The sequence below is a fragment of the Thermobia domestica genome, chromosome 7 (assembly GCF_964235325.1).
Source record: "Thermobia domestica chromosome 7, izTheDome1.hap1.1, whole genome shotgun sequence".
Lineage (NCBI taxonomy): Eukaryota > Metazoa > Arthropoda > Insecta > Zygentoma > Lepismatidae > Thermobia > Thermobia domestica.
In genome coordinates this window covers 235683527-235697112 of record NC_137460.1, presented here as the reverse complement: position 1 = coordinate 235697112, position 13586 = coordinate 235683527, and the positions used below count along the sequence as shown (strand labels likewise).

General features: G+C 36.6%; 1 protein-coding gene across 1 annotated transcript in view; it reads right to left on the bottom strand.

The window, feature by feature from the left end:
- The window catches only part of UQCR-C1 (Ubiquinol-cytochrome c reductase core protein 1), a 67343-nt gene that overhangs the window by 27457 nt on the left and 26300 nt on the right, over positions 1–13586 (bottom strand). Inside the window, exon 3 of the mRNA XM_081765981.1 lies at positions 11987–12315. Coding sequence (XP_081622107.1) covers positions 11987–12315 — 329 coding nt within the window. The remainder of the gene's footprint in view (positions 1–11986; positions 12316–13586) is intronic.

Sequence of the window (13586 nt, the reverse complement as noted above, 5' to 3'; positions counted from 1 at the left end):
ACCAATGAAAAGGGTGTTGAATACCACGCGACTGACACCGCTAGATCGCATACATCTTTAAGGACCTGTCAGAAACTGTGAGCTTTTAATGTATCCACCACACAGCTCACAAGAAGGAACACTTTGGTAAGTGAACTTCGGGGCCATTTTTTGCGAGGTGGTAGTGCACATTTAAAGAGTTAATATTACAAACTGGGAGAGCGCAATGGGCAAAAATAACGGAGAAAAACAGTTTTAAAGTTTTCTACTCGACGCATATATCGTACGACGCGCAAACTTATCAAGTGACGGCGTGCCGGAATGAGAAGAATCAGCGACTCAAGTGCAAAGGGTTCCGGGTTCGATTCTCGTTCGAGTCAAACCTTTTTTCTTGTTTTTTGCTTCAACCAATAAAGTAGGCATTTGTAACTATAAGTAAAATATTAATTCACCTATAATGAATAAAACAATAGAAATTTTCAATCACTTGTAAATTCTTTTGATGTTCCATGTAAACTAGGAACAAAATTTAATCTCTTCCGTAAATATTATTGTTACTGCAGTCGTTGTGTAAAAAACGTTCTTGAAGCTTCGTGTCTACATCTGTCGACAGTGTGGGAATTGCAAGGGGAATGAGGGGAAATCTGCTTTGGTTATAGCAACATCCAGTATTACCAAAGGGGATTTCCCTCCTCAACTCCTTTGTAAATCGCACACTGTCAACAGATATAGACACGAAGCGTCAAGAACATTTATTACACAACGACTGTCGTCAAGGGCGCCAATCATGGGTGCCGGGGGACCATCCACCCAAGCTCATGTGGGTCCCATGTATTTTTTTATGAATATGTGTTTTCATATGTATTTTTTATTGTTACATGTATTGTTGTATGTTTTTTTTTATGAATGGGCCCCCCAAATTCACAGAGAAATCGGCACCGTTGACTGTCGTAACCATAATACAACTCGTGATATTAGTATATTTACGGAATAAATTAAATTTTCTTGCTAGTTAACATGGAACATTGAAAGATTTTAAAACTTCTATTGTTTTATTCATTATAAACATATGGTGAATTAATATTTTATTTATAGTTACAAATGGTTACTTTATTAGTTGAAGCAAAAAACAAAACAAGGATTGACTCGAACGGGAATAGAACCCGGGACCCTTTGCATATGAGTTACACACTTTACTCACTCTGTCACGCCGCCACTTGACAAATTTGCGCATCGCACAGTATATGTGGCGAGTAGAAAGCTTTTGAAGACGGTTTTTCTCCCTTATTTTTGCCCATTGCGCTCTTCCAGTTCGTAATATTAACTCTTTAAATGTGCACTACCTCCTCGCAAAAAATGGCCCCGAAGTTCACTTACCAAAGTCTGCCTTCTTGTCAGACCCAGAACTGTCAGACTTATCATTTGTTTCTGAATCTACAGAACTTCTTGAATAGTGTTAAGTTAGTTACGAAGCAAGCCAGTAAAAACCACATGTTATAACTTCATTAGACACATTTGACCAAAACTAACAAAAGTTCTACGTCGACGGGATTATGGTGTTACTGGACAAATAGCAGAAGGCCATCGAAGAAAATGGTAAATGTGTTTCATAATGTTACTTTCAAATGACAATAAAAGTCTTCTGAATTTTGACTTCCACCACTCAATACTTTTTAACCCCTTGCACTGAAATGACGGGTCTAGCTCGTCATGGCCTCCCGGTGTCAAATCGAACAATGACGAGCTACACCCGTCAAAAAATTTAAACTATTGTAGCATCATGTTGATGTTATGATGGGTATATAATGATGCACCATCTATTTTACACTTTTATAACATATACTTCAATTGTCAGAATTCAGTATCACAAAAGTGACTTACTTTGTCCCTCTGTGTTTGCTATTTTAATTGAATATTTCTTTCTTCTCTTAGACACGTCTTCAGCCATTTTTATTACTGCTTCAGCAAATCCTCTGCATCTACTACTGTAGTTTTTGTTTTCGTTTAAAGAACAATTTGTACACAGTATTTTGTAGACTTAATTTCGGATTTTGAATATCCTTAATGACTGTTCGTACATTTACGGTCAATTCGCTTATATATATATAATTAATAAATAATACCGTTAAAATTAAGCCCTATCACGGCGAAATTAAAATATCGCTAATTTTACAGTAATTATGTGATATCTTCAATAGATAAAAGATAACCGGAAAATGGAACAAGAGCTCGCAAGACAATATTATTTTACATGAGATACCAATATCAACACTCATTTATCTGTTTTCGATTTCCAGCCATTTAGAAAATCCACATTTATTTTCGCGTTTTTAAATGGTTGCACACGGAAAGCTACTAGATGACTCGTGATAACTAGAGCCCGGAGTTAATGGCAAAATGCCATAAGTGCCATTATTGCAATTTTCATGATATTTTCAGGAAAACTGCAATTTTACAATTTAGAAGCAATTTGTTGCCATTGTCACAGGTTTTCCCTTCCACTACTATTTATTTACTCATGAATGACAGCATACCACAGATTTGAGTCGCTCTTATCTGGCCAAGCGATTTCGGTGTCTGATAATAACTGGTCTATTCCCGTTGGAATGTGACAAGTGGAGGGACGGGGATTCTAGTGCGTATTCAGTTCTTGGAATTTTGAAGCAGTGTTCGGTTCTTGGAATGACAAACGAAGATGCTTACTTTCAAGAAGTAGCCAGGTGGGCAGTTATTGTGAATCATAGGCGTGCGTGATATAGAACTGGTAGTTATGTGCGTTTCAGTATTGCAAGATGCCGAAAGTTGGTCTTTCTAGGCAACAGAAATTGGAAAAAAATTGTGAATGAGTTCGGGCGTACTGTATTTCCAACAGACGGTTCTGTACTGTTTTGTAAGTTACGTGAAACTGTGGTTTCCGCTGAAAAGCATTATTTTGTAACACACCATATAAGAACTGCAAAACACAATTCTGCAAGGACACGCAAATCAGCTGGTGAAAAGGTTCAAAATCATCTTGGAACAGTCACAAATCCCGCTTCGCGTATTAACAGTCTTGCGAATGATCTGTGTGAAGCTCTAATTAACGCGGACATTCCTTTATGGAAGTTAGAAAATGTTTCCTTTGGAAACTTTCTCGAGAAATATACAAAACAAAAAGTTCCAAGTGAATCATCTTTGAGAAAGACTTACGTTGATAGCGCGTACGGCAGAACTACTGACGATATCTGTAAAAGTGTTGCTGACAAAAATATATGGATTTCAATTGATGAAATTTGCGATATTCTAGGACGTTCCATTGCCAACGTTGTAATTAAAACTTTGGGAGGGGAAGAAGGCACACAAACATTTTTGATTGCATCAGAAGTTCCGGAAAAAGTAAATGGTACGGTAATTGCACAGGTTTTTACAAAAACGCTGAGTATTGTGTGGCCAGAATGTATAAATTACGGTAAGGTCATTCTTTCTGTCACAGACGGAGCTGCATACATGAAAAGTGCAGCAAAAGCCCTTAAGGTTCTATTCCCACGTATGCTGCATGTCACCTGTCTGACACACGCGCTACATAGAATTGCAGAGGAAGTTGGTTCTCATTTTTCTGACGTTGACCTTCTTGTGTCAAATGTGAAAAAAGTATTTCTGAAAGCTTCCTCGCGAACACGTGCATTTCGCGAATTAGCCCCTAAACTTCCGCTTCTACCACAGCCTGTCTTAACGAGATGGGGTACATGGATTACAGCTGTTCTCTATTATGATAACAACTTTGAACTTATCAAAAGAATCATTGATACTTTTGATGAGGATGATGCGTCTTCAATTAAGGTTGCTCAAAGTTTGATTAAGAAGAATTCCTTGAAAAAGGACTTAGTCTTCATTGCAACACAGTTTGCAGTTACCAGGTGCTATTGCCAAGCTGAAAAGAAAGAACAGATTCTCGCTAGTTCTCTGAAAATCTTTAATGATACTCTCAACGACCTGAGTGTTGTACCTGGTGACAAGAGCGAATACATTCAGCGTAAGTGTGATCGTGTTGTAAGTGCTAATCCAGATTTGGGAAAATTGAAGGACATTGCTAGTGGTATGGAAGGTAATGCTGATGCAACTGTTGACAGTAACATGATCCTTCCCAAATTAATGTTTCAAGTATGCTCCAGTGACATCTGTAGATATGGAAAGATCATCACATCTAAAGCGAATTCTTTCTGACAGGAGACAAAGACTTTCCTTTGAAAATCTTAAAAAGATATTAATAATTTCAGAGAACAAAAGTATGAAGAACCTCTCGTGTGAAAATAAACTGCTAGTGTAGTGTAAAATGACTTCACTTTAGTATTTCTTGTGCTTTGAATGTTTGTGCTAATGTAACTGCGTATGAATAAAATGTGATAGTGTTTTTAAGCCATGTTTCATTGTTTCTACTGAAGAATAGCGAATGAATTGTTAGATGATGTCTCTTCACGGTTTGCGCAAGTTTCCAGAATTTGAAGTGGTAAGTACAAAATGCAAGATGAAACATTTTATTCGATTAGTAAACGAATTATAGCCTATTATAGCTTTTACATATTTTAGTATCTATTGTTTTCCCAAAGTTCGTGATTGCTTGTTTATTTTGCCATTTTACCTGCCATTTTTGGGTGTTTATTTTGCAATTTTGACAGCCATTTTCGGGCTTTTATTTTGCCATTAATTCCGGGCTTTAGTGATAACGGTACCTCATGCAAAATAATATTGTCTAGCGCTCTTGTTTCACATTTGGATTCTCTTTTATCTATTTGAAGATATCACACAATTACTGTAAAATTAGCAGTATTTTAATTTCGCAGTGATTAGACCTCTTAATATCTATGTGGAATTTCACAATAGTCAAATTTATTGATCTTGTGCTTGTACCTGAATTCATTTTTTGACTGTTATAAATACTAATTTTACTGGCAGATTTAACACCCCGCGAACTTCGTGAATTTTAGAACTAAGGTGGTTGAACACTTATTTTGGTGTGGTTTGGTTGTAGTTTTTCAACGATATTTCTTCCAGCAAGTTAAAGTTCTACACTTTTTGTTAGTATCAGGTATGGAGTGGTTTTTATAGTATTAAAAATAATGTTTATAAATGCAAGGACAATCATTAAGAGTAATCAGAAATCTAAATTAAGTCTACGGAATGCTCTGCAGATTTTTTTTTTTTTTTTTTTTTTTAAACAAAAACAAAAATTACAACATTAAATGTATAGATAAGGATTCGATGACAGTAATAAAAATGATGCTGACGACATTCCGAGCGAGGGAAAAAATATTCAGTTAAAGCAGCATACACAGAGCATAAGGTAAGTAATTTTCTTATGAATATATAAGCTATAGTTTCTATAGGTACATACTCCAATGTATTATTTAAAATACTCGACTTGTAGTAAGCGCAGTACCTTGGAATAGATAGCTTCTTTTATTGATGTGGTAGTAACACTGCATAATGTGGTCAGATTTAATTAAATCCTCAATATTCCAATCGCTGCACCCATGGAAGCTCTCTTTAGCAAAGAACTTGCCAAGTGGAAGCTAGCCAATGAGTACAGGAGAGGTCAGATTCGTCATCTAGATCATCATACCAGACATTATGCAATACAGTAATTAAAGATTCAAAATAAATGAAGTATGATGAAATCAGCTACTTTAGCGAAATGCTACAGAAAATCAACCTCCGCCATAGGGGTCTAAAATAACGAAGATTTGTGTAATTGTACTTAATGGGATTATAAGTGGCAGTTAGAATAATAGGAATAACTAACTATCCTGTACCCAATATTTCAGTCTTTACAATTAATAAATCAATAGATATAACTAAATAGCAGGCAGTTACTTCTGTACCAAATTGAAAATTATAGTTTATATAGTTTCAGCTCTCGAACCATTTCTCCTAACTGCACCTGCTTCCTGATATAGTCATCTTCGATGGAGATTTCCCGGGAAGGTTTGTATGAAACTGGATCTTCCACAAAATAACTCAAGTCGTAGTATTACTTGTTACCCCACGCACTTATTCGCATTCTGCTCACTAACTTTCTTGTTTTCAATCCATCTAGAGTAGCATTCCTAACGCTACTTATGTTTTATTTCAGTTACTTATACTATGAAGAAGAATAAACGGCAGTCTGTCTCAGACCAGAAATCATTTGCCAATTAGCCGAACGAAGAACAGGGAAAGAATTATTTATTTCTGTAATGTAGAAAATTTAGTATGTATTGGTCAGATTCGTCTCGAGTTGTCCAAAGAATACAATAAATTATTCTTTGTACAACCCGAGACAAAAATAAACCAAATTAGTATTAGTCATTATAGTAAACAAAATAAAAAGATTCATATTCTGCGTAAAAATTCCAAGAACTATATAGCACTTTTGAGAAGTCCGGCCCTCATCTTTAGCTTACTTAAATCTCAAAAAGGTTAAATAGAGCTTAATAAAAAGTAAACACGTCACGTCCAAAAACACTATGGCACACGAAGCTAGTTACTGTTTCCATTTCTCTTTCTCTCCAACTAGCGGCACTACGAAAGTAAAAAGATCAGTTCAAATCGGGAAGAACGTAATTTTTGCTGTTTCCAATACATGTATTATTATTATTATTATTCACGATATCCCATTTGTGATCTAAATTACCTTTATCGAGATTTAAGTACCGGTTCTCGGGTCCTTGTGGAAAAGAACTTAACACAATTCCATCACTTCGTGCAAAAGGAGTGAAATACTTTTAACGTGATCAATCTAATCTTCTGTTTCTTGTAAATATTTGTATAATTCCGAAGTGGGGGGCTCCTCACCCATCGAGTCCTTCACATGTTCCTTCTCTCTGGTTAATGAATGTCTAATAGTGATGTTTCTCTTATCACAGCTAGGTCGGCCTTTGAACAAAATCAGACAATTCCGTACTCCCCTGACGTAGTCAGCTCACCCTCAAAAAGTTTTTGAATTTAGACGATGTGTTTTCAACACTAGCTCCAGATTCCGCAACAAAACTGATGAATGTAATCCCTACGTTATATAGTCTTTTCGAAATACCATTTATATATATATGAGATAAGGATTCATTTATATATATATATATATATATATATATATATATATATATAAATAAATATACATGAGGATCTTTAGGAGAACTACGATGCGGACTGTTTCCATTTTTCCAATCATAAATGGGACGGATCATAGGTAACTTCAAAAAAAAAGAATATGTGTATACTAATCTGGTTTTATTTTCTTCTCCGATGACATACGAAGAATAATTATACATTAAATTATTTTCATCACAAAATCAAATAATTATTCTTTTCTTCGTTCAGTTCATCGGCAAATAAATTTTTTGAACGGTGATGGTCATTTATTCCTCTTCACAATACAGATAGCTAGAGTACAACAAAACAGACAGCATTAGGTCACTGTACTACAGTGGTTCCTGCCCTTGTATAGCTGGCGCCACTCCCCCTTCGTGAATCCTGCAGAATTCACGCCTCCCCTCCTTGGTCTAGCCCCTTTCGCGATTTCAGATGTACAAACTCCTCTACAAAACTTGTACAAACACCTCTATGTTACACCACTGGTAATATTTGGAAAATATTTCAACCTCTTTCCTTCTCTAGAATATACATATTCATAAAAGTGTAATTATAAATAAATAAATACCCACAAGATATAATATATTTTGGCATACATTACCCTACCCTCTTATAATATGTTCTTTGTTCAAAGTGACATGATAAAATCCCAGCTTGAGGGCGATATACTTCGTTAGTTCTTCTCATGTAAAGTTTTAGAATATCAAGCTTGGATCTGTTCTCCTGGAACAAGACAGCACTCAAATAACGCCAACAGACAACACTCCCGCTGATACATTGAGAGCTAGTGGTCTACTTTCCACGCTTCCATCGCACGTCGACGGTACGTGCTGCGGCCGCTCGGTCTCCTTAATGGACCGGATCCACTAACTTAAGCACCCGGCCCGTATTTCCTCAATGTGGACTGAGTCCACGTGCATTCAGCACACCGTCAAGATTTGTCCTCTAACCCTGACGCCTTAGCGTGTAACTCCAATTCTCTAAGGCAGTGGGATACGCCCACTGCGCGGCAGAGCCGAAGATCCACCTACCAGTTACCTACTGGTGGAAGCGGACTGCTAGCGAGCCAGTCCTCCCATACTCTGCAGGTATGGTGCCCGAGCGTTTCAAGGCAAGCTCACCTCCCTCACATGTTCACCGTTACCTAGATTCCAGGGATTAGCTCGCATGTGGTACCGAATCCCAAGGTATGACCAAGCCCAGCAGAGTCCAACCCAATTCGGTAGCCCCAAGTATTTCCGAGAGGGCTTGTTCAACCTCAGCCCTGCCTACCTCTAACGTTCAATTGACAACCGCCTTCGCGTGTACAAGTACCATGCACACGTCGATATACTCCCGTATCTCATCCCGGGTCCTATGGTACGTGTTGTCACCATCTGAGTTTGGCACCGGCCCACGTCCAGCAGAGTTTCCTCTCTTGAGTGTGATCAGTACAGTTACCCAGATTCCTGGAATAAGCACCTCCCCCTCCATCGGTCACCCTGCACGCAGGAATCCGACACTCCTCCACCGGGAGGATTGTCCAAGCAATACGGGACTTACTCTAATTACGGTAGGGGTACACTGTACACTACCAGAGCCAATGACTGATGCTCAAGGCAGACATTGTCATTTAGGAGCCGTGTCTGCCCTGGCAGGCCTACCCTAGCAATAAGAAAATGAAAGTGAAATTTTTGAGTTTTACGTCCCACGGTTATGCCGGTTAGACTAAAGGAGACGGTGATAATGAGAAATGAATGAAATGGTGGAATGAAGAAAGTGGGAGGAAACGGGAGAACCCCGAGAAAACCCAAGCACACGGCCTAGCAATAAGACTCCGCTAATACAGCCCATATGTCGATGTGTTCTACGACGTTGCTTTGTCTTCCAAATTGGCAAAGCAGAGTATGTTGCATACAAAGGAATCTAATGGCCAGAGGTAAATTTCCTTTGTTAATGTGTTTTTTTATTCGCTTCACAATACACTCTTCTCGGGTTAATCAAAGTAACATGATAAAAGTCCAGTTTGAAGTAGTTGATAACTATAACAAAAACTACATTTCAATCGGTTTAGGTGGCTTCTCATGATTCGATCACAAACAACATCAAATTCACTTTTTCATACTAATTACGAATGTCCATTATTTCTGTCGTAGCCTGCGCCCTCTCCCTTAGGTTGGGAAACAGTCAGGGTTGGACCCACCTGAAAAAAAACTACCTGGATTTTGAGCTTTTTGTGAGTATATTATTGACACAACTAAAGTGATCATATTGAAAGTGATTTTTAACAGATTTTGGACTTTCCTTGGGTGAATCAGATGCTTTCACGTTAAGGTATACAACAGCATTTAACGTATGACCTTCATAAAGTTCTGAATGCACGAATCAATAACAAAGACTTATTTTAGCTTGGGATAATTGTACAACAAATTAACGTATGGATTACGTTTATAGGCTATTTGAAGTAAAATTTGCAATTTTATATTTTAGTTTCTCTGAATAGTGTGCTCGCTGACTTGGTCACGCCGAGGGACGTTATCCTTCACACGTTTGACGGGTTTAAGGCCATAGTAGGCGGTACTACCAGTAAATATGTAAATAAATTAGTCAAACATTTAGTATTATTTCTTATCTTTATTGGTAACACAAGTATTATTCAGTAAAAGTTGGTTTCCTAACAACAGTTTAGTTCGTTCATTTGTTGCTACTCTTCAAATAAGCAGCAATAGTGTAAAAATTGTCAAATTTAAGGAGCTTAATACTCAAGAGTTCCGAAAACTATATAACGCTTACTAGTTCAAGTGCTGAATTCAAACTTCCGTACTAGTGTAAGTTTTGATGTATAGTACAGAAAGCTGCATTTTCGGGAAAAACCTGTTGTGAAAGAAGTGCTCGGGAAATTCTCGTAATTGAACTCATAAAGCATCTGAAGTGAATACTTCAACTATTTTATTTTACGCTGGAAGATATTTAATTTCATTTAAGACATTTTGAAACATTTAGGCTACTCTATAAAATATATCTTTATTATTTTAAATAAATTTTCGGGAAAGAACAGTCTTGCAGCAAACGCTCGAGAAATTTCTGTAAGAACGCACAAAGTATAGGAAGTGAACTTCAACAACAATAAACTTCAACAATGAAACCATTTATTTTAAGCTGGAAAATATTTATTTCATATAAGACATTTTGAAATATTTATTTTATAAAACTTGAATTATATCTTTGTTTTAAATTAATACTAGCTGAACCTGCGCTCTCTACTCAGCGCATCATTCACATATGAGCATAAATCTAATTGTCATTTCTCACATCTGTGCATGTCCCTTTACATACACAAGTGAAAGACGTTTTGATAAAAATCGGCAAGGGGTACCATAAAGGGGAGTTTTTCAATTATCTTTTCAATATTTCGCACCGGTTGAAGTTTCTAATTCATGTATGATCAGTGTTTTCTTTTTTCTTGCGTGCAGTATGTAATAAGCAAATACATTATATACACAATTAATTATAATGTCAGTGATATATGGTTTTCATTGGGCAAAACACTCCAAACAATAAAGATTCTTCTCAGACTGGAGAAATGCTTATCCTTCGTTTTTCATTATCATTTGGCCATGAAACAAACGCCCGTCCGAGAGATATACAACCCCTGTATACAACTATGTTCTGTTGGAATGTGTAACTCATAGGATAGGACACTTAACTACAAAAATTCAACACTCCCAGTGTGCCCCCTAAAAAATGTAATAAAGAAATAACGGCCACGTTTTTTTTTTTTTATTATTATTATAAATATTCAATTAGAACTGGACAATCTACACAAAATTTGGAATCGATAGAGAAAACGGCACGTTTCTCGCACTTCTGGTTTCGAGATCTCATTGTGAAAGAACTGGTGACAAACATCTAAACATAGCACTTTAATATATAGATATGTGGTATTCATATTTGGCGAACGTCACTGAGGCTCCTAGGATGACTCGATCTACATGTGTTCGTTTATCTGCCTGTACCACACACACTACAGAGTACAACTTTCGGTGTTTTAAGTTTAAATTTTCAGCGTACAAGTACGACACACACTAAATTTCCTGTATAAATTTTGACAGCATACCAACGTAAAATTTCAAAAAGATGGCCATTGTTCTCAAAATAGCGGGTATCGATGCTACAAAGAGCAATTTTCAATCTTTTAAGTTGAAATTTTCAGAGTAGACACTCTAAATTAGCTGTCTAGATTTTCTCGGCGGTCCACTGTAAAATTTCTAAATGGCGGCCATTAACACTTTTACCCCAAAGACATTGAAATATTAAAAAAAAAAAAAAAAAAACCGAAAAAACCCGTATGGGCCCAAGTGGGTTGTTTTTTCAGAAAAACTCGGTTTTTTCAAACCCTGGAACCAATGCTTTACATAGATTGTAAACACTGTCAAAACTGTACGTATGTAAATAATTCAACACTGGAGTTGATATTTACTTGTATGTAAGAATCTACGAAACGAAAGTTCTTTTAAGTGTTTAGGTTAACAAGTTAATGAGTAAACGTTATATTGGATTTTCTTTCGATAACTAAGCTCATGATATCGTTAAAAGAAATGATCAATTTTTCATATCATATATAAAGGAGTCTTCTAAAGCTATGACACCCATAACTGAAATTTCAAAGTTTATCAGCAGAATTTTGTATGTTAATAACTGCGTGTAACAACAAATGATACTACGACTTAAATTGTTTTTTGGATGATTCTTTCAAACTTTCCAGAAAAACTTTCATCGAAGATGACTATGTGAGGAAGCAAGTACAAGCAGGAAAAACGATTACAAAGGGAACCTAAATTATATAACCGTAAATGAGTAATTGCTATTTAGCCAATTGTACTAAGTGTCCTATAACGTCCATTAGTAAATACTAAACACTTACTTGATATTCTGCGTAGGCCCAAGAATTGTCCTTCCCAAAGGAGTTCCCTGATACGCAGTGGCATGTAGATGGTCGAAAACAACCTCCTGTAAATTGGTTTCTACTTCCTGCATTTCCCGTAGAATAACTCCTCGCTCTCGATCAATCTCTGTCTCTCCTAGCCGAGAATTTTGGATAATATCAGCAAGGATCTCCAAAGCCTTAGGGACGTCTTTACTAAGACATTTAGCATAAAATACTGTCTGTTCTCGAGACGTGTAAGCATTCAAGTGAGCACCCATGTTCTCCACTTCCAGTTCCAAGTCAGTCTGAGAACGTTTCGATGTTCCCTGTAAAAAGTATATACAATAAAAATAATAAGTGGTGTTTCACTATTTCTCTTTTATTTTATTTGGTTTGACTTCCTTCGATTATGCATCAAGGCTAAGGGAGAATGTAAAAATGAGATGGATGATGATGGAATGAAGAAGTGGGAGGAAAGAGGAGAACTCCGAGAAAGCACACACAATGTTCAGGACAAAGCGCACCTGGCGGAAGGTGGAATCGAACTTACAGTCTTCACGCACCAGAAGCAAGCACTTTACCAATGAGCTACCACAGCCCCACATTTCTGTTATTTACAGTAAAAAGGCTACCAAGGACAGGAATGAATTTTTAATTTTCTTTAATTTCGAATTGTTTGCACGTTTTACTGCCCGCTTACTGACATAATGAATACTGAACACAGCTCAGAATTTAAAAATCGACAGGAATCATTCAGGCGCAAATTACATCATCATGGCTATTATGTTCAGTTACACACTTTAATAACTCACTATTCTAAATTAAAAATATGTTCGAACTGCTGCTTACCTTGTTGGCTCAGGTCACACTTCTGTAAATACCAGTTTCTGTTCACTTAAAAAATTTGCCTTTTCCTAATGTCCTACATAAATGAAAGGCAACCTCCGATTCTCATCTATTTACACACTGGTCTAACATGACGTAATTATGGCTGATTAATAGTATGAGACATAAAATGTTTTATAGGAGTTGCTATTGTTCAAAATGAAATCCTCTGTAATTTACTGTTATTATATATAAACACATCTATCACGTTCTGTGAAATGGCAGTTCCTAGTTCAGTTAATCAAACAAACAAACAAACAAACAAAACTTACTTTTGCACGTGTGGTCCTCTTCCTTTCAGTTTCTATTAATATTTCAACTCGCTTGAGAGTCATGTTCGCAACCATTCATTACATCTTGCAGGCTAGAACTATAATACTGTCGTTGTCTGCTTATGTAAGTTCTGTAAAGAAAATGAACCCCGACAGGACTCATAAGCAGACAACATTGATATTAGAGGAGTTCCAGCCTGCAACAAGTAGCAAATAGTTGCGAACATGACTCCCAAACAAGTTAAAATATTAATATACACTAAAATCAAGAGGACCACGGGTGTAAAGGTAAGCATTCTCATTTTATTAATTCAAGATGCAACACATAGCGTCTATCAGTAAATATAAAGAAATAAATTATTTTGCACGTTTTTTTTTTTTTTTTTAGAATCTTTTTATTCAGAAACTTGGGGAATGACAGTAGAAACGGAATGCAAGAA